This window comes from Podarcis gaigeae (assembly GCF_964106915.1).
Source record: "Podarcis gaigeae genome assembly, chromosome: 2".
NCBI lineage: Eukaryota > Metazoa > Chordata > Lepidosauria > Squamata > Lacertidae > Podarcis > Podarcis gaigeae.
The window spans coordinates 33,509,335-33,531,635 of NC_139679.1; the positions used below are offsets into that span (position 1 = coordinate 33,509,335).

The 22,301-nt window shown below is 43.3% G+C and overlaps 1 protein-coding gene across 6 annotated transcripts in view; it reads left to right on the forward strand.

Moving 5' to 3' along the window:
* The window catches only part of SPAG9 (sperm associated antigen 9), a 79,577-nt gene that overhangs the window by 33,890 nt on the left and 23,386 nt on the right, over positions 1-22,301 (forward strand). For all 6 annotated transcript variants that reach the window (XM_083727943.1, XM_083727945.1, XM_083727942.1 and 3 more), the window contains 9 exons: positions 5,187-5,376; positions 6,055-6,154; positions 7,584-7,705; positions 13,574-13,631; positions 15,654-15,806; positions 15,900-15,951; positions 16,396-16,526; positions 19,360-19,416; positions 20,992-21,165. In XM_083727943.1, the coding sequence (XP_083584069.1) occupies positions 5,187-5,376; positions 6,055-6,154; positions 7,584-7,705; positions 13,574-13,631; positions 15,654-15,806; positions 15,900-15,951; positions 16,396-16,526; positions 19,360-19,416; positions 20,992-21,165 (1,037 nt within the window). The remainder of the gene's footprint in view (positions 1-5,186; positions 5,377-6,054; positions 6,155-7,583; positions 7,706-13,573; positions 13,632-15,653; positions 15,807-15,899; positions 15,952-16,395; positions 16,527-19,359; positions 19,417-20,991; positions 21,166-22,301) is intronic.

Consider the following 22,301-nt stretch of genomic DNA (forward strand, 5'->3'; position numbering starts at 1 on the left):
TATTTTCCCCATCTGGTGAGGTTTTAATAATATGTTTCCTATGATGCATTGTGCCTAGTTGAAACCTAAACCCCAAACTATCTTTCTTTAGTTCTTAATCTTCTTAAAATGAGCGTCTTTCCAGGTGAGTTGAAGGTGAGTCTTTTTTCTGTTATATGTTTTGATGAATGGGTCTCAGGTTGCACTGGACTATGGGGGAAGACCAGGATCTCAATTCTGGTTTTCCAGATACACCACACTCCTTTTCACCAGTTTTCTAGATGGGTTGAGGGTTATGTATTAGGTTTTTTTCAACTACACTATACTGTTCAGATAACTTGCATAATGTCTGTAACCTTTAGATTGTACAGTATCCACCTAGCAGACATTTGTTAAGCTCTGAAGTGGTTTGCTAAAATCCACTGAGTACAAGTCTGAAGTCATTTCCATTTAAATTCCTTAAAATTCTTTAGGCAGTTCAATATCGAAATCTTTAATCAGTTGTTACAGCTTGGGGTTGATTATCCAGCAACCAAAATGTGATGTTCCTTGATCATTCTTCCATGTCTGTGTACAGCTAGGTGGATTATGTGCAAGTCAAACTGTCTGGTTAAGGGACATCTTTTGCACTCTTGGGACACTGTGAAACCTTATTCTGAAATGCAGAAACTAAAGTACTGTAAAGTAAACTGAGAAAAACAATGTCTCTGAACTTGTGCCTGATGCTTATTCTTTCATCATGTGTGCCATTTGACACAGCTCTAAAAGCCCTAGTTGCTCCACAGTTTGTGCCAGTACATTCTCTCCCACATCTCTCTTAGATCCTATGTATGTAGCCCATAGGAAGCCTTAGGTGAGTTGCATCCTTATAGAGTGTCTCCCTATCCCTTCACAGTTGTAACGTGGATTGTACACATGAGTGTGGAAGGTAACTTTGAACTACAAGGCAAAGAATAGGTAAAGGTAAAGGATCCCTGGACGGTTAAGTCCCGTCAATGGTGACTATGGGGTTGTAGCGGTCATCTCGCTTTCAGGCCGAGGTAGCCGGCGTTTGTCCACAGACAGTTTTCAGGGTCATGTGGCCGGCATGACCAAACTGCTTCTGGTGCTATGGAACACCGTGACGGAAACCAAAGCTCATGGAAACGCTGTTCACCTTCCCGCCGCAGCGGTACCTATTCATCTATTTGCACTGGCGTGCTTTCAAATTGCTAGGTTGGCAGGAGCTAGCAGCGGGAGCTCACCCCATTGCAGGGATTCAAATCATCAACCTTCTGATTGGCAGGCCCAAGAGACTCAGTGGTTTATAGACCACAGCGCTACCCGCAGGTTCAGACATATCACTAAACTGTAATTAAAATGAACCACAGTTTGTAAGCAAACAGCAAACCATAGCATTGCATTGTGGCTTGTTACCAGAAAACAAAAATGGTTAGTCTGCTGGGCCGGGTTCACACTTTGGCTAAATAAGCAATGGTTTTGCATTATGTGCTCAAGTCCCTTGGCTAGTCCAGTGAGCTTCACTACCAAGTGGGGATTTGAACCCAGGCTTTTCACTATTCCAAGTTTGATATTCTTGGTGGTAGTCAACTTAAGGTATACTCTGGTATTGATATTAATGAACCTAGCTTAGCCATATTAATATCAATGAGCCTAAGTAAATCTTGGTTGAATGTCAGCCCCTATTTGCCAACATACCCGCTGTTTGCCTATGACTGTGCCTTCTGCCCCAGATGAATAGAGGAAGGGAAGAGAAGTAGGAGAACGCAGGATTTTTGAGGCCAGAATAGATGTCACAACACTTAAAATCGTAATGAGAAAGTAAGGAAAAATAAATTAATACCCGCAGTCAGTTTTGGATGAAGCATTAGCTAATGTTTGCCCAGGCAGTTGGATAATTCAAGTGCAGGAGCAGAAATGCAGCAGTTGCAGTAGATCAGTAGAATTCTAATTATGAAACTGGGCTAATCTGTTTCTCTGTTAAACTATTCAAACTAAGCTCTGAGGTTTTCCTTGGCCCCCTTCTGTTGGCAGTTGGGCCATTTGTTGTGAGCGTTTTGTCTGCTAAGGTCAGTGAGTGGTCTGTGTGCTGCATTCTTTCCTGGATGCAGCTGGAATACAGACGTTGGGAAACGTTTAAACAAAAGTCAAGTTCTTATTCCGCTTGAGTGCGGAGCTCTGTGGATGCACTTGGTTACGACTGCAGTTTCCTCTCCATGAGTGATTAGGCTAAATTATTGAGGAGTGTCGGAACTGTGTGGCTTTTTTTTGGAAGAGTGGGTGAGATCCGAGAAACTGGGAGAGGAGAAGGGCAGTTGTCTTAAATAGTGTACAGTACTTTTAAAATGTTCTACGAGTTTCTGGCTGGGGCAGGCTATGAAGGCATGTTACTAGGCTTGACCATTATCATTTAGTATGCCCTGGACTGGGAGGCACAACGTGATGGAGATGCTCATCAGTTTCCAGCATGGAGTTATCTGATCTGCAGGAGAGAGTGAGGAACACTGGCTCAGGGCTGAGTGGTTGCAGTCCTAGACCAGAATCTAGTAATTTTCTCAGCCAGTTCAGAGTGAGACATTGCGGCAATGTATATATAGTTTATATTTAGAGCTCTCCTTTTGTTTTAACATTTTATCACTTGAGTTTGGTCTTTAATATGGTTTAGATAATTTCCTCGAAATAGGATGGAAAATCAATCCATATAACATGCTGCTATCAATTCACTACATTTCCCCCTAGGAGGTAGTATTTATTAAGGTTTAATGATTAAAGTGGTCTTTATCTCTGCTTCATACTGATGTACTTACTACCAAAATGCACTTACTAGAGAGTAAGCTGAATTTAACATAGTGGGACTGACTTCTGAGTACACGCAAGGTTGTACTGTAAACCCTCAATTTTGTTTCCTCGTAAGCAGTTTTGGAATAAATGTTGCCTCCTTCCACAAAGGCATGAAAGTACAAGCTTCTCCTTGAGTGGGTTTGTTACAGGCTGGACCAGGGAAGATACTTTATGACAAAACTAGAAGGATATAGACCCAAAGATGTTTGCGGCCTCGGTCCAGTATACCTGAAGGAGCGTCTCCACCTCCATCGTTCTGCCTGGACACTGAGTTCCAGTGCCGAGGGCCTTCTGGTGAGAAGAAGCCTCACTGCGAGAAGCCAGGTTACAGGGAACCAGGCAGAGTGCCTTATCGGTAGTGGCACCCGCCCTGTGGAACACCCTCCCACCAGATGTCAAAGAAATAAACAACTATATGACATTTAGAAGACATCTGAAGGCAGCCCTGTTTAGGGAAGCTTTTACTGTTTGACGCACTATTGTATTTTAATATTTTGCTGGAAGCCGCCCAGCGTGGCTGGGGAAACCCAGCCAGATGGGCAGGGTATAAATAATAAATTATTATTAAATTATTATTATTATTGCAGTCTCCGAATTGTCAAGCTTGAACTAGAAGGATAGTCATAAGGTGGCAAAAACACTTTGCTAAAGGGACGGAATTCACATGGCCCAAATCTGGAAGCTGAAAGAAGTGTTAAGAGTGTTAGGATCGAGGAGGCGAGCCAAGAGGGAGCTCTCCGACTTGCACCTCATTTTAAATGGGGCCCGGCCATGCCTTCCCAGCCAGCGGATTGGCTGGCTGGTGAATGACGTGGCCGGGAACCTCTGAGTGGCGCAAGACTTTGTCCCCCGCCCCCTGAGGGGAGTGGGTGGCCACGTGGTCCACCGCAACTCCTCCCCACTGGGAAGTGGAGCAGATTTGCTAAAGGGACAGAATTTACATGGCCCAAATCTGGAAGCTGAAAGAAGTGTTAAGAGGCCAGGTCAAGTGCCAAGGAAATTGGGGGTTGGGGCGAGCAAGGCAGTCTGCTGGCAGGAGCAAGGGAAAACACAGGTGTGATTCAGAGAACAACCTGTGATGGTGGTTGCAATGATGGAAGAGTGAAGCAGAATGCTTGGATGAGACCTAGGTTAGGTGTTGGTGAATCTGGTACTTCTCGGCAAGGCCAAAGAGCTATGGTAGAATTGTTCACCAGGTCCCAGAATTGCCCTGATGCTGCAAGATTGCTGCTGGCAAAAGTGCTTCAGTGTACAGGATTTTTATTCAAGGTGAGGCACTGATATTTGCATCTGCCATATGTAGTATCTTTGTCACAGAGGAATGTGCTACCGCTATTGTTCTTCCCTCTTACCAGTTTCTTGGCAGACACCCAAGCTTGGATCAGAATTATGTCCGTTTGCTAAGTATTTTATTGTCTGCAGTTGGGGCCATACTATATATAATGATACAGAAAAATAGTGCTTTAAGCAAGGGTCTGTCCCATTCATATGTAAAGCAGGGGATACAATTTAAATCTCAAAAGGGGCATAGGCAAGGAGTTGCTTGACCCTTCACCTTTCACGTATCTGACCTTGGAGAAGTGTCGTGAGAGGATTCTTGACATAACATTGAAATTGAGATTTTCTCTTTTTGTCATATGCCACTATAAATGGATCTGTTGAAATGCCACTCTGATGTACTTCTTTATGCAAATGCTAAGCAAGTGTTCTGTAAAGCTTTGAAATTTAACGCTGGATTGCCCAGTGTTGCATTTGTAGTTTCAATCTGTTTCAACAATATGGTCGTAACCCGTTATTTTGTAGTATGAAAGAGGATCACAAGGACTTGTGTAGGCAAAATGTCTCTTAAATTCAGCTATGTTTTCTGCTTGTAATACACTTAGTTCTTACATTAGTTCCTGGAAAAAGTACGTTTTCTGAGCCATTGAGAATGATCTTGGAACTTTCCATGGCACAGTTTGCTCATCTGAATACTAAGAAGCAGTACAATTTCTGTGTTGACCATTATTTGTCTACCTAACTTATAGAATCTCTCTCTCTCCTCCCTCCTTTCACTGTAAATGATTCAAAGCACCTTGCAACAACAATAAAAACAAATAAATCAGACAAAAATGCACTGTCAAAAAGCATTTAAATCACACGTATAGAAACAGTAGAGACAGTATAAACAGTATCTATTTTTTTTTAAAGAGATGTTGAATACTATTACAACCATGGGAGAATAGGACAGATTTTTCCTCGCTCCTGAAAGGTAACTAAGATGGTGTTATGCAGACATGTCTAGGAGAACTGGCTCCAACAAGTCCAGTGACTGGGAATGTTATCATATAAATTCTGTAATTACTTTGAATTTCTCTACACTTTAGGATGAACTTTCTGATGTTAGCCAAGCAGGTTCCAAATGTACTACGCCACTCTTAACTGCTGCTTCAGATGTTCTTGCGCCTGCTGAATCTCCCTCGAAAGAACACAAGGAAGGGCTTGAGAAGGACTCCGATATAGGGAACAAGAACATTGAAGTGCAAGTAGCCCAAGAAACAAGAAATGTGTCTATTGGTAAGTTCCTAGAATGGATTGTGTGGCTAGAGCCAACACTATGCGCACGTTAAAACTGATTTTTTTCCTGTCTCACGTGTAAATATGTGTGCGTCCTAAGTTCCAGAAGAATAGTTATTGATTAATATTTAGAGAAACGTGTGATGTTCTTGATTAATATTTAGAAAATGTGGTGTTCTTGTGTGATAAAGTGCAAGTATGTTTTGGTGTGGTTATCACACTGGGGGTGGGGACAAAATTGTCCATGGCTTCCAAATCCATTGTATAAATATTCATACCTGCTTTATGTACTTAAAATAAATTAATAAAATGTACTTGGAACAAATTAATAAAATGTTAAAGATCTATAAACTGGAGAAAATACTATTTCTTATATGGAAATGTGTTTTGTGCAGACAGTGTCTTCTTTGTGAAGTCACCCTTGCAGTAAAAAATTATTGTAACATTTATTGGGCAATGGAGTGGCCATTTAACTTGTTGCCAATGTCATTTTATAGTTCAGCTATCTGTTCAGCCATGAATCTCTCTGGTCTTTGGCAGTTCTTAATCTCATAAATTAGCCATTGCTTCATTGGGTTGCTGTGAAATTACAATAAGATACCTAGTAGTTTCCTTAAGCTCTTGGGATAGGATGAAAAAGAAATGGGAATAAATAGTTACTTCTGCTCTGTTCCCCAGGTTCTAATGAAAATGAAGACAAATCTGAAGTTCAGGCAATCATTGAATCCACTCCAGAGCTGGATATGGATAAAGACCTTAGTGGATATAAAGGATCAAGGTATTTTGCTGAACACTTCTCATCAGTAAAGAACTTGGGGTGGGGGAATGTAAAGGGGAGGGTTCAGCTAAGTTGTTGCATGTGTGGAAGAGGTTCATTCATGCAATGGGCCTTTCCCCCCACCTCCTGTGCACCCCCATACCCACTAGGCCTGCTCTGTATGACTGGAGGAACCCTCCAGAACAGGTTTAAGTAAAGGCGGGGGTGGGAGGAAGTCCCATTGCGCAGCAGACCTTGTTCCCTGCATGCATACCCCACTTAATGCTATGTTGAATTCCACCTATAAGCTCCAACAGTCTTGTTGGGCAAATGCCAGGACTCCAAAGGTCCATATGTGGCCCACATTGCATAGGATGCTTGGGAATGTCTGAAGCAATACAGTTGTCCACTGTGCTGCTGCTCTGCTTTTGCCTGCCTGCCTGCCCGCCCGCCCAGTACAAAGGGTCCTGATCTACCGATAAGATCAGAGCAGTGTGTTATGCAGCAGTCAATTGTCCTTTTACTCAGGGTCTTCCAGGAGAGCTAACAGCAGTGTGTGAGAGAGCAGTGGCGAAGCTGCATGCTCTGCTACTGGGGGCCGAGAGCAGGCGGGGGCATGGCTGGCATCCCGGAGGGCGTGGCATGCTGTCCGTGGGGGTGTGGCACGCATCCTGGGGGCGTGTGTGCCACCTGTGGGGGCGTGGCGCCCGGCATGCGGGTTGGGTGTACGGCGTGTGCCCGGGGAGGCCGCCACGATGGCACCCTACTGGAATAGTGGTGCCAAGGGTGGTCTGCGCCCTCCGCACCCTGTTCCTCCCCCAGTGCAAGAGAGTCTTGTGCTGCTTCTGATCTGCCTAAGTGCTCCAGAATGCAAGGGCAGAGGACTCTTGGAGTGAGAAGTTAACGAGGACTGACCTCCTACTGGTGCCGTGGGGAGGTGGGCCAGGGGAAAAGAGTGAAAGCCAGTCAAGTGGATGAGAGGAGGAGTAACCCAGGTGATGAGCTGTGCATTTGGGGGAAGTGGGGAAGAAGCATTACCTTGGCACATGTGCCTTATGTCTCTGCCCCTTGACAGTTAAGAGCACCCACTGGTAGGTTTCTGGCACATAATTCTAGAGCCACACCTGACTGTATTACCTTATATTGGTGGTTGCCAATGTGGCGCCCTCCAGATGTTGTTGGACTACAACTCCCATCATCCTCAGTTGTTGGCCGTGCTAGCTGAGGGTTTATGGATGTTGTAGTCCAACAAAATCTGGAGGGCACCACGTTGGCTACCGCTGCTTATTGCTGTGTTAGCTTTTATGGGCTGGAACCCACATTGTCAGACGCATGAAGTGATTTAGAAGACCATGTGTCCACACACATTGACACTCATTTGTGTGCGTACATTTACATATTTTTAAAACTTTTATTCTCCTGACTTTTAAATTCCAATTCTGTTGTGCAGCACACCTACCAAAGGCATAGAGAACAAAGCATTTGATCGTAATACAGAATCACTGTTCGAAGAACTATCTTCTGCTGGCACTGGTCTGATAGGGGATGTGGATGAAGGAGCAGACTTACTGGGTAAGTGGGTATTCTAAAAAAAAAATCCTATTGATTTCCATCCATTTCTTCAGCTTAAGAACTGTGAAGGTAATTGTTCTGTGAGAGTTGAGGAATGAAGTTGTTGAGAAAAGTATTCATGTTCAATACTTCGTTTTAAGTAAGTTTCTTCTATATATAAAATGCTTACTAATTAAAAATGGTGAAGTTGAAAACATTCAGTCTCCTACATGAGGTTTTTACCAAAGGGAGTCTTTCGACTATTTATTCAGATCTCTGCTTTAGTGCAGTCCTAGGTTGCACTCAGAAGTAAGTTCCATTGAGTCCCTGATAGGTTTGGGTAAGGTTTGAGTGCAGGTGTAGTAGCTACTCACTAGCTAAGAAGGAAGAAGGAAGTCATGTGACATGGGGAGGATATCTGAAACAGCCCCCAGAACCACCAGCCTGTACAATAATATGCAGAGGCACAAGACTACCTAAATATGAAGTGAATCTAGCATTTGCTCTTGAGTTTTTAAGGACTGGTGAAATAACCAGTTTAATTTGGTAAATAGCAAGCTGAAAATAGAGCCCTCATTGGCTGCCCCTGTCTCTTTCGGTCATCAGCCTACAAGGGCAGGAGGGGCCTCACTTCTGAAATACATTCATCTAGAGGTCCCTCTAGATACCCTTTCTAATGACCCCGATCCAGATCCATTACAGCCTAGATGATTTTTCAGATCAGGACTTTTCCACCAGCTATAGTTAAAGGAGATGAGCCCAGTTCCACAGTCAGTTCTTTTAAAGAACGTAAGAATATCCCCATTAGGAGGATTGCTAAACCTACATAATAAATAAACCTAGCACTGCTCAAACTTCGTAGACTCCAATTTGATGCAAATCAAGGCCCAATAGCAGTTTGGTGGGTTGGTTCTTGCAGGCTGTCAGCAGATGTCTTCTGCAGTGTCAAACATTGGCATCATATGGAATCAGTAAGCCGGATGCCTCTATAGCAGCCCTATACTCCACTGTAAGAGGGGCACATTTTGTTATGTACACTATTTCCCCAAGCAGATTTTCTATTTTGGGTCATGAGGAAGACCAAAGAGGCCCATTTAAAAGGATCAGAAAAAGGCAAATGTTTGTAATTGCTAAATATTATTTTGGATAGTGAACCTAAGATTCTAGCTAGCCATGGGCACAATAGAAGATGAAGGTTTGGTTACTGAGTGGAAAAACTCAAGCTGAATGGTAGTCGTCTGCCCCTCTCTCTCCTGTGCTTCCAGAAAAGTCTCTAGAGGGTCAGTGGTCCCTTCTGAAGGGCATGCGATGAGGAGTGATGGGCTGCAGTGGGAAGAAGGAATCGCCCAAAATCAGCTGTAGGCCAAGTTTGCAAAATGTCATATTTGCAGAGCTACAAGCGAGACCTTGAATGCAGATTTAAATTCAGCAAATGGAATAGTAGTCTAGAAGTACTCACAGAAGGAAACAGTGTTGACAAGGGAGTGTTTCCAGCTGATCAGGAGGAAAAATAGACAGCTACCCAGTTGTGTCGCATCTCTGGGATGGTTGCCATGACTTTGTGTGAAAATGTCAGAAAGTTGGCTGGTTACAGCTAGAATTGTTCAGGTTAGCCAGAATCCTCACTTCCTTTTAGTGTACATGCCTGAACTGTGTAACCCTAGCACAAGCATTAAAGGGCCAGGTGGTTGAGCTCAACTGCCGTGCTCCCCCTGATAGAGCACCTATGTGTGCCTTCTCCATACCACACACTCCAGGTTCTGTTGAGCAATTGAGGTAGGCCAATATCACTTGGCAACTGCGGCTAGTGGGATTGCTGTTTTGTCTGTTTCCCTATGGTGCAACTTCATTTTTATGCTACAATGTCAGCACAGCACGGTATATGCCAGGCACCGCTGCAGTCACAGGAATGAAAATAAAGGTTTCAGTAGTAGCTCTGCTCTTTCTGGAGTTGAGCAGGAAACATGCCCTGGCATAGCCCAGGTGCCAGGATTTTTTTATTTTTTATTATTGGAAGGTAGTTACCCTAGTTACAAAACTCTGCATGTAGCCTCGGCTACAATTATGTGTTTCAACAGATGTACTGCAGATACTCTCTTTATTCTCTTTGTGGTGGGCAATATAAATTTCATTCATCTATTTCAAACAGCATTTATGATTTGACTTTATTTAAAAAGGATGAGGAACCTGCTACCCTCCTGATGTTGGTGGAGCACAGTTTCCATCACTCCTGACCTTTGGCCATCATGGCTGGATGGGAATAGAATCCAGCATTTGAAGGGTAGGAGGGTCCCAGACTTTAGCCTGGATCTTCCAGGATTTGAAGGGAAACGACTAAATGCGGCAGAATAATCCTAATGTGTTTATACAGAAGTCCTACTGAGTTCAGTGGGACTCGATTTGAAATAAGTGTGCATTTTGTATGAAATGCCTTGTTTTGTAGCGTGATATGCAATATATCTGCTGTTTGACTTATGGAGCATGGTTCCACAATGTTAGTTTACATGGGATTCTCCAATTTTCTTTCTCTTGGGCTGCATACCCAGGGGAATATTCTGGTGTGTATGCTTTTTATATTTTCGAAAGTGATTGTTTTGAAGTTCAATATTCTTGGCTGCTGCTGCTATCATAATATATGTTGTTATTTTGGTTTTTATCCTGCTTGGTATCTCCCCCCCCCCCCCCCAACCATTTTATTTGATAATCGTTTCTCTGTTAGGGACACCAGCAGTTAACAGTGTAGTGCAAATGACTCAAGTTTATCTCTACGAACAGCACTTTTTGAAATCCTCTACAAACTCAAACTTCAGCCACTTTTGAAGCTAATACCCATTATTTTCTACAGATATAGGCAGATACTGGCCCAAGTACTGTCTTGTGAAACCACCCAAACATGGAGAAGCAGTTGGAAATAAGAACAGGGTTTGAAGTATTTTGTATTCTCATTTTGTATCCTCCCTGGGATCCTGGGATGAAGGGCAGTATAAACAAACAAACAAACAAACCTTCTGAAACCATCATGACTGTTTGCTGATCACTGAGTACAGGGCCCCCTTCTAATGTATTTAAAGCACAAGCACATGTCAAACGCATTGTAGGATGTAAATTGAAGAGCTGGCTAGTTGGAGGGCATGAAGAATGCGTTGTGATGCTGCTATCCTGGCAGAATGAGGGCAGAGTTCCTTTCTCCTGTGCAGCAAGTGCAGTACATAGGAAGCTGCCTTATACTGATTCAGATCACAGATCCACCTAGCTCAGCATTGGCAGCAGCTCCTCGGGGTTTCAGGCAGAGTTCTCTCCCATCCCTACCTGGAGATTGAACCTTCCTGAGACCTTCTGCGTGCAAAATAAATGCTCTGCCACTGAGCTGCAGCCCCTCTCCAACAGTGAGACTTCTTGCAGGTGGGTTTTGATCTGTGCATCTGCATCAGCACTGTGAGAGCGGCCACATAAAAGCAAGAAACCTTGTTTCCCTGGCCTCAGTCAGCATTCCATGTGTTTTAGAGAATATGATCCTTGTTTCTCAAAAGAGTACATTCCGTATGCTTAAGGAATCGAGGAGCAAGATATTGGCCTTGTTCCAGTGACTTCGTCCACTACTCCAGTGGGTGCACAGAGCTCCCCTCCTTGTGCAGGTACTTACCTGTTCATTTCAATAGAGTGGGCAGCTTGTGGTGTAAATATATGGACTTGCCCTCCCTGCCTCCTGCCAGGTGAGCAGGGCAGCCCATTTGCTGTGGAGAAGCACTAAATTACTACGTGCTTATTCTGTTTGAGGAGTTGGTCTCATTTGCTCAGTTTTGCAAATACATGTGTAAATAGCAAATACGTTCCAACGCTATGACATTTTAGCAGGGTCTTAATTTTCCTAGATTTGCCCAGAAACCTGTAACCTTTTATCGGCCTGTGTTCTAAGATTGATGTAAGAAGGGTTGCCCAGTTTAAACACCCGTGTTTTTTTTATGGTGAGCCATCAAGAATGTAGCTATGACATTGCCGCTTCCCCAAAATATTATTGGAACGTTATAACTTTAGATACCTTTCAGAGGTCTGAAATGTGTAGCTGTTGGTATATTATAAGCTGTAAAGGTCACCTCCCCCACGCACACTTTAACAAAGTAACAGCTGCCAGTATTTGTAACACCATTTATACCAAGCATCCCCAAACTCGGCCCTCCAGCTGTTTTGGGACTACAGTTCCCATCATCCCTGACCACTGTTCCTGTTAGCTATGGATGATGGGAGTTGTAGTCCCAAAACAGCTGGAGGGCCGAGTTTGGGGGTGCCTGATTTATACCAACAAACCATGTACGGTCTCCACTGTCCCGTCTCCAAAAAGATACTGCAGAGATGGGAAAAGTGCAGAATAAGGCAACTAAAATGGTCAAGAACATTTTCTGCCTTGTGGAAACCCTTAAGCATTTGGGACTTTAGGAAAAGAAAAAGGGGTGATGTGGGACAGGTAAATTATGTGTGGCTTGGAAAGGCTAGATGGGTGAGTGTGTCCTTTTGGCTTTGCCTTGGGGTCATTCAGTAAAATTGGGCACTACCTTATTTTCATATGTGTGTGTGTGAGTGTGTTCACACCCACCCACACCCACGCCTTCATCAAAAAGAACCAAGGAAAGTAATTCAAAACGAACCAAAGAAAGAAGTGCGTGGCTGACATGCAACCCATAATTAACTGATAAAATTCCCTATTTTAAAATGTGATGGCCATGGGCAGGTGGCTTCAAGAGGCAGTGGCAGGAGGTGGGGGGTTAGTCAGTCTTGAAGGGTGTAGGTCTTTCTTACAACCTCCCTGGCTAAATGGAACCCCTAGTTTCAGCAGTGTTACCTTTTGGGATTTAGATTCCTGGGGACAAACAAAAGAAGAAAGGCTGTTGCTTTCATAGCCTCTTTACAGGTTTCTTGGAGGTTCCAATGTTAGAGATGGGATGCCGGACTAGAGCAATGCTTGGTCCACTGAGGCTTCTCCTATATCTTGACCATACTTTTTGACACTACTCTCTTTTAACTGTTTTTGTCTTACTATATGAGTCATTTTTAAATCAGAACATAATTTGGCTTCAGGCGTTTACTGCTGGCTTTGCTTTGAAATCACTCATATCTCTAGTTTTGTGCTGTACCTCACTCATACTGCTCTCCTTACATAAAATATTTCTTCTTCTTCTTCTTGCTCTTCATGGGATTCATGGGCTTTAAAGACCATAATTTCTTTGGTAAGGTGTCATCTCATTTGGGGAACATTTGCAAGGGCATTGCATTGTCTTTGAGCTTTTTCACGTTCTGCATCTCTTCTCTGTGTTGTAACACAGCTTTCAGCATCAAATATACGTAATTTAAATTTGTAGTGTCAACTTTAATCGATTTTCAACACTTGTTGTTTTAATACAATTTATATTCTGCAAGAGCAGTTAAACATTGGATTCTTGGACTGAAAATATTTTGCATTGTTCTTCTGGGCTTCAGGGAGCCTACCTGTTGAACACTTTAAAAGTCCAGCAGCAAGATTTAGTTTTGAAAACAGTTGTTTTCAGTTATTAAGGAATCAGGTGCTTTGATAAACTCCAAGAACTATCCTACCTGCATAGGTTGTTCTTCCATTTTTATATTTTATTGACTGTTTGACAGGTGGCTTGAGAAGTAGTATGCAACACTATTAAATAAATGATTTAATACATTTCAGTGGAGTAAGCTAATCTATGTGCAAGCAGTGCAGTTCCTTCCATTGAAATTAATGTGGAGTCTCACTTGCATAGTAGCCCCACATGAACCTCAGAGCAGCATACACTAAACTCTGTATCAGGGTACATAAGTTTGAGAACTGGCACTTGCACTAGTAATTTCAATGTTTTTAAGCTGTTTACTCTGTTCTGTCTTTGAAAGGAATGGGTCGTGAAGTTGAAAACCTTATCTTAGAAAATACACAACTGCTAGAAACCAAGTGAGTAACTTTTTCAGCTGTTGAACATAGAATTGCTTCTGCTAAACTTGTTTTAAAATTGATCATGAGACTGGTTGCTGGTTCATAAAGGATATAATCAATTATTCCTAAGGCCCTTGTTCCATATATCTAGGTGACAGATGTAGGTTAGTTGATGCTTTAGGTGTTTGCACTATTCTGATCTCTAATGGTTAATATAATTAATATAATAGGCTGTCTAGTCATGCTGGCCACATGACCTAGAAAGCCGTCTGTGGACAATCGCCAGCTTCCTCGGCCTAAAGTGCCGCAGCCCCATAGTCTTCTTCGGCTGGACTTAACCATCCGGAGGTCCTTTACCTTTTACCTTACATATTCCTTTAGTTCATGAAAGGTACAAAATTACAAAATGCACAGGGAATCTCAGAACACTAGAGCTTGGGTTTCTTAAGTGTAGCTGACCGTCAATAGCTTCAGGACAATCAGAAACAACTCTCCCTCATTCACTAATTTGTTTGTTCCCAAGAGCAGTGCTTTTTTTTCTTTAAAAATGTTTAGGGGTGCTCTCATTTTCCTACTTGAAATACTGCCCCTCAATGAGGCCAAACTTAGATTCACAAAATGTTTATGGGTATGCGTACCCCCAGAAAAAAGCACTGTCCAAGAGGATCTGTTTAGATGTTGCAGAGCTAGACTAGTTTAGGCGGGGCTAACGTTTTTGGGGCACAGGGTTCACCAACCCCTGGGGCCACACACAGTTGTGGACATGGCCAAAAGAGGGTGTGGCCACTCAGCACTCTCATATGTGCGCAGACACCCACAGGCATACTGCCCCTCCAGGTGTACAGATCAGATAAGGAGGTGGGTTATTGCCCAGTACTGTGTTCACTCACCGTATTTTTCACTCTATAAGACGCACCAGACCACAAGACGCAACTAGTTTTTGGAGGAGGAAAACAAGAAAAAAAATATTCTGAATCTCAGAAGCCAGAACAACAAGAGCGATCGCTGCGCAGTGAAAGCAGCAATCCCTCTTTCTGTTCTGGCTTCTGGGATAGCTGTGCAGCCTGCATTCGCTCCATAAGACGCACACACATTTCCCCTTACTTTTTAGGAGGGAAAAAGTGAGTCTTATAGAGCAAAAAATACAGTAATCATTTTTGCTGCTTTCAAATTTAGAGGGGTCCAGGGGGGCAATATTAGACACCCCCCACCAAAACTGAGTGTTAGACAACCCTGGGTTAGTCCAATATGGCATATTATACTATTTGCCGAATAAAAACAAATGTTGCAACCTATGTTTTGTGCAAGCTGTTGAAGCTGTCGCTGTGAATAGAAACGGAACACAAAATATGAATCTGGGGCAGCCAGTGCCAACGTAATGCTGCGGCAATTGTTCCATCAGTGCAAACATTTCAGCTTGCCAGATGTGGTGATGCACCTTCCCCATACTGCTCTGGGGATTCTCCTGGTGGAAGGCGTAGTGCAGGCTTCCGCTAGTGGGACTCATTAGTTTCATACTGCCCAAAGCTAGTTTTGTAAGTGGGGGGAGGGGTATAACTATTTGTCGCTTGAATTCCTATGATAGGATTGAAATAACGGTTGTAAAAATAAATAGAGCAATTTCTGTGATACTGGTAAAGGTAAAGGGACCTCTGACCATTAGGTCCAGTTGTGGCCGACTCTGGAGTTGTGGCGCTCATCTAGCTTTATTGGCCAAGGGAGCCGGTGTACAGCTTCTGGGTCATGTGGCCAGCATGACTAAGCCACTTCTGGCGAACCAGAGCAGCGCACGGAAATGCCGTTTACCTTCCCGCAGGAGCGGTACCTATTTATCTACTTGCACGTTGATGTGCTTTCAAACTGCTAGGTTGGCAAGAGCAGGGACCGAGCAACGGGAGCTCACCCCATTGCAGGGATTCGAACCGCCGACCTTCTGATCGGCAAGTCCTAGGCTCTGTGGTTTAACCCACAGCGCCACCTGCGCCCCTCAGGTGATGCTCGTAGAAATGACCTAATTCCACCTATCTTTGTTGTCTTCAGAAATGCCTTGAATGTGGTGAAGAATGACTTAATAGCAAAAGTAGATGAGCTCACCTGCGAGAAGGATGTGCTGAAAGGAGAGCTGGAAGCTGTAAAACTGGCCAAACAAAAGCTTGAAGAGAAGAACAAGGAATTGGAAGAAGAACTTAGAAAGTGAGTGTAATACGCTTGTTTCATGTACAGCAGAGAAGATCTTACCAGGGATTCTGCAACTAACTTCATTGATAACTCTTGCATCTTGTTTAGAGCCCGAGCGGAAGCAGAAGAAGCGAGGCAAAAAGCAAAGGAAGAGGATGATGTATGTAATTGCATTGGCAGCTTTTTATCTAATCCTGTTTCTTATTTGTGTAACATTGCTCTTAAAATACCCTGACCTTTTGAAAGAGTTTTTGAGAAGAAGTGTGCACTTGTCCTCTCTTTATCTGCTGCAACTCCTCTTGCAGTTGTAGAGTGGATTATGACATCTGGGGGATGCTGAATTAGTCTGCTTCCTCCACCCCACTCCTCCTTTGGACACCAAGGGGCTGTGAGGGGCTGCTTCCATTGTTGGCATTGTTTCTTCCCGCCCATTACTGCACTTTATATATAGCCATAAACACCTGTAAATTATTTCGAAACGACTGTCTTAGGCCCTTAGTGCAGTTCATTGGTGATGGAAGAGAAAGTAACTCCTCCTTAAACTGTACATAATTTGCTACGTTAAGCATTCTTGGTTCTCTTTTTCCTCCACCCCCATGTGCAGAGTGACATTCCTACTGCTCAGAGAAAGAGATTCACTCGGGTTGAAATGGCCCGTGTCCTCATGGAAAGAAATCAGTATAAAGAGCGGCTAATGGAGCTCCAAGAAGCAGTGCGATGGACTGAGATGATACGGCAAGTGCAGTTTTCTTATGCTTGTTCATAGTATGGTTGCAATGCTGGATAGCGCGCTCTCTCTCTCTCTCTCTCTCTCTCTCTCTCATATATATATAATTGCAGTGGGCTGGACTAAATAATCCTTTGGTCCATTCCAACTCTACCAATCTGTGAATCTGTGAAGCTGCTGCTATTATTGTACAGTGGTACCTCGGGTTAAGAACTTAATTAGTTCTGGAGGTCTGTTTTTAACCCGAAACTGTTCTTAACCTGAAGCACCACTTTAGCTAAGGGGGCCTCCCGCTGCCGCTGCACCGCCAGAGCACAATTTCTGTTCTTATCCTGAAGCAAAGTTCTTAACCCGAGGTACTATTTCTGGGTTAGTGGAGACTGTAACCTAAAGCGTCTGTAACCTGAAGCGTATGTAACCTGAAACGTATGCAACCCGAAGTACCACTGTATTGCGTTGTGGAGAGTAGATTATTTTTAACAGTAAAGGGGGCTGGACCATCAAAGAGGAAGGGCTGTAGCCCTTCTACATACTTTGCATACCCAGGTTAACTTCCCAAGTAGGGCTGAGAGAGAGTCCTCCCTGAAAGCCTGGAGCAGCGGTTCTCTCTCTTTTTTTTATAATAATTTTCATTGATTGATTTTATGTTACAAAAAACAATACAACCATACTACCACTAAATATAATTAAGAAATAAAAATTATATACATCAATATTTAGTTTGTTATTTGTTATTTACCGTCTTATTTCCTCCCAAACATTCCATACAAAAACACACATATGTGCAGAGACCCACACACCCACACACAAAATGATAATAATGAAAGTAAATATTTCCCCCCTTTTATCTTCCAAAATACAGTGGTGCCCCGCAAGACGAACGCCTCGCAAGACGGAAAACCCGCTAGACGAAAGGGTTTTCCGTTTTGGAGGCGCTTCGCAAAACGAATTTCCCTATGGGCTTCCTTCGCAAGACGAAAGCCCATAGGGAAATCTCCAGGACAGCGGGGAAGCGCTGCTCCGAAGGCTGGCGGTGGGAAGAGGTCTCTCTGCCCCACCGGCAGCCTTCGGAAGGCTGCTCCGAAGGCTGGCGGTGGGGCGGAGAGACCTCCTCCTGCCGCCAGCCTTCCGAAGGCTGTCCTGAAGACTTGCGGTGGGAAGAGGGTTTTCCTTCCCACCGCCAACATTCAGAATGCTGTTCTGAATGTTGGCGGTGGGGAGGAAAAACCCTCCTCCCACCGCAAGCCCCGGGAACAGAGGAGAAGCGCTGTGCGCCTTCCCCTCTGTTCCCGTACCTGTGCTGAAGGCTTGCGGTGGGGAGAAAAGCCCTTCTCCGCACCACCAGCCTGGCAAGCGGTCTCCATAGGAACGCATTAATTGATTTTTAATGCATTCCTATGGGAAACCGTGCTTCGCAAGACGAAATCTCGCAAGAAGAAAAAACTTGCGGAACGAATTAATTTCGTCTTGCGAGGCACCACTGTATTTCATTCAACTTTGACTTCCTGTGGTTCTCAATCTGTGGGTCCCCAGATGATGTTGGACTACAACTCCCATCATCCCTGAGCTCTGGCCTTGCTAGCTAGGGGTGATGGGAGTTGTAGTTCAACAACATCTGGGTACCCACAGGTTGAGAAAGGCTGCCCCAGAGAGTTGCTGCCTGTCAGGGCAGAAAATAAGGAGCCAGTGTTTCTCAAGCTTGTGTTTCCAGCTGTTGTTGGACTACAACTCGTATCACCCCAGACTTCTAATCCTGCTAGCTAGAGATGATGGCAGTTGTAGTCTGGCAACAGCTGGGGACCCAAGTCTGAGAAACACTGATCTAGATGGACCAGGCAGCTTCCTACCCTCCCCACCCATTGCTTAGCTCTTAGCATCCCCCCCAAAAAAGCTGGGCACACATTTAGTATCATATCTCTGAATGAAGAGATGGTGCTTGGCAGACTCCAAGGAGATGATCTGCAGCAGTAGGAGGGGCGTACTGCGCCTCTCACTTTGAACTTCTTCCCTAGGCACTCCTGTACTTTTAACATCTCATTTGGCTGCCACCTAATGGTTGGATGTGATTGCTGCAGTTTAGTTTTACTATGGAAAGATATTTAGACCTCTTTGTGACTAAGTTGACTTGTTTTGCATGAGCCACCTTCTGCCATGGAGCAGTCCCTGTATTCCTTGCACATGCAACTTTTGCAGCCATAATACTTGGTACTTCTTCTGATGAAATTATTTTGTACACTTGGCTGTTTGGAACTGCTTTCCTAATGCATGCATGAGGTGGACAAAACCGTCATCGAGCAGTGGATGATCTTGTCCGGAACTTAACCTTCTGTAAAATCGGCGGTGAACAAAAAAACAGATCGAAAAGCACTTGATGCCCTTACACTGTTTACCCTTCACCAGATAGACTTCATCAGATATATGTGTGTGTGTGTTATACCCTTCACCAGATATATGTTTGTGTGTTTTTAGGGGATGAGCGGTCAAAATAGTAACTTGAATTTTTAGAATATCCAGATACTAATTTTGTTGAACAGTAATCTAACTTCATGTGCAACTAAACCCAGAACAGGTTTAGAGGGCATGTGGCAGATACGCAGGAAGAAGTGAAGAATGGAAATGTCTTTCTGCTCAAACAGGCCTTGTTCTGCACACACATGCCCCACTTAGCACTATGTTAAATTGCACCCTGTTTATTCAGCAATCCCTCCCCACCCACCTCATCAATTTATTAGTATTGTATCTTGCAATCAGACATGAGCCATTTGCTACTTTGATGTGTCGTGCAGAGCATTCTAGGTCATCCTATTGCTCAGCTAATTAGCTTTTGATTTTTTTCTTTAGGGCATCACGAGAAAATCCAGCCATGCAAGAGAAGAAGAGATCAAGCCTTTGGCAGTTGTAAGTACTGAAACGCAATTAGATGCTGGTATTATGCACAAAAGCCTTTTTTGTTTCTTTACTGCGCAAGGAACCAATAACAACAAACCTATTTTCTCTTTGCAATCTAGAATGCCAGCTGGGTAAGACTGACCTTAAAGACAGATTGTAAGATGCATCTTGCAATGTTGGTTATGCACTTGGCCGAGAAACATAACTGCCTTAATCTATTTGTGGCATTAAAAAAAAGAAACCAGAATTCTGACACAAGGATGCAGAGTTTTGTTAGCAACTGTTCTATAAATATGAAAGTAAACTGAAGTTTGGGTAGCTTTTGGTGTGGTTTGCATATAATTTCAAGTACCCCAGAACTTGGTGTGAGAATTTGTGAAGTGCTAATTTATGTTCCTTGTTCTAAACGTAATTACTGAAGCCAAATGTGAGAGAGTACTAAAATTGTGAGAGATTAATTATTGTGTGATTAAATATTAACATCTTGTGGATCCCAGAAGTTATTTTATTTCATACTTTTTTGCGGTTTAAGATTTAATAGAAATCTTTGGGCTCCTGTCTAAATAGTAGTGAATCTGCAGGACTTGGATGTGAAGGTGCTGGATTCTTGTGGAATTGTGCTTCTTTTACCTTTATTGTAGTTCATATTCTGAACTGAAACCAATCTTGTCCATCCCTGCCTTTTGCTGTGGGGAAACAGAATTCATTGAAGTTACGGATCCTCTATATCTGGACTCATAGTCTGGTAGTCTAGTAAACTTGTACTCTGTGGCATACGCATGATATACACAATGATATTTAGGTTATATGAAATGCTTTGGGCAAACCATCTGCAATCCTTACAACAATCTTGTAGGCTATGCCAGATTTATCTCCCTGTTATAAATAATGGTGAGATGGAGGCAGCATCCTGCCTAAGGAACATTTACCAAGCTCTGTGATGAGTTGTGTGACTTACAGAGCAAAGCTCATGCTTTTAATCACTATGGCACATCAACTGAGATAATGATCAAACTGCTTGTGTGCCTATAAGTTTTGGGGAAACTATACTGTTTATCAATGCTTCAGAGCCTGAATTACTGAGTGGTGTTGCCTATGGTGGCCTTAACTATCTCGGGTCTAGAAATTTGCTATACAGATAGAGAAGCATCTCAAATTTTCAGGTGGAGGAGTCCAACCCACCCTGGGACCTCAGGATGAAGGGCAGGCAATAAAAGATGGAAATAAAAGTAAATACATGAAAATAAAAATAGAAGCCAGCATCACTTTTTTTTTTGTACCAGCCCTGTATTTTATAGAAAGCTGTTTTTAACACCACCAGAGCATTCTCTAGCCCCTGCATAAATGCCAAGTCTTTATCTTCATTCTTGGCTTGAATGTGCATGGAATAGTTATTATGAGTGTTGCAAGCGTAATGCTGCTCTTATGATGGTGTGAGCTGTGTGGGACAGTTAATGGCTGCTGTGTTTGGGCCCATTCTTTTCTTACTACGTTTCCTTACTCATTGCTGTACATTTGAAGCCAGTTTGGCTTTTGGGTGTGTCTGTGTACTCACATGCCTCTACTTTTTTTTGTGGTCTCCAGTTTTAGCAGACTATTCAGCTCATCAGGCAATACTGCTAAGAAACCAGAACCGCCAGTTAATGTTAAGTACAATGCTCCAACCTCCCACATTACTCCATCAGTCAAGAAAAGAAGCAGCACTTTATCCCAGTTACCCAGTGACAAATCAAAAGCCTTCGATTTCCTCAGTGAAGAGTAAGACTTGCTTTGCTTATACAAACTAAAAGTATGCCAGCAATATAGAATTATTTGGATATATCAGCAATGCCAGCATGTATTGTAGTAGAAATATCAAAACCAGGGTTCAGGTTGATCACACCTTGAAGTATTGGAATAACAGATAGTAGCTGTTGGATTTTTATGGACTAAAAGAAGACTGTGTACTTAAATGTGGTAGCCTCTGTTGCATAACAGTTACAACAATTTATTCAACTTATTATATTATTATGCTTGGGGGCTGCATAACTAGTTAGCATGCCATGCCAGAATCTTGCTTGTTCTCAGAAATATCCTCGCCCATATTTATCTAGTTATCTGGTCCAAACATGGAATTAAGCAGTACCCTTGTCCCTTTATGATACTTCTGTGTAAAATAACCCGTGATATCCATACAGCACACACTAATGTGGCATGTTGCCTTTGGGGAGGGGTATACCTTAAGTAGAATGCCCTTTACTGCCTTACTTGAACTAATGTAACTTGTGCTTAAAATCCCTCAGTGCCTTTCAGCACCGACTTTCATTTCCTCAACAGTGTTTCCATTCACAGTGCTCAGTTTGTATGTTTTGCCCAGGTAGAGCTTTTGTTAACTGTGTTTGCAAAGTTAACATGAATCAGAGGACGTAGGCCCAGAAACGCATGTCACCGGTGCTCTGATGTATCTGTGGCTGGCTCCTCCCGGCGCAGTGAAAGGTGCTATAATCTATGCAGCTCTAAATGGTTTAGGACCAGAGTAGTTCAGGGACAGTCTCCTCCCATGGTACCCCATTAGGAACCCTATGATCTTATGATCTTATTAGACCAAATGAGCCAAGAGAGAACTGAACTGGGACCTTTGAAAAGTTTGCCAGGATATGCACAACCTCCTAACAACTTTTGAAATCGCTAAAAAGTAGCCCAGCTTGGTTTGGGCAAATATTTCAGCAAGCAAAAGAATGTGGTTGTGGAGTAAAGTGGGGGGGGGGGGGAGGCAGGAAAGCGCTGTTTTCCTCTCCCATCATAAAATTACACCGACAAATACCAGCCAGTTCTATACTAACTGAAGCCTCCATACAATTTTGGGAGGAACCTTCATGTAGAGAACATTAGGGTAGTCTATCCTTTAGATAACA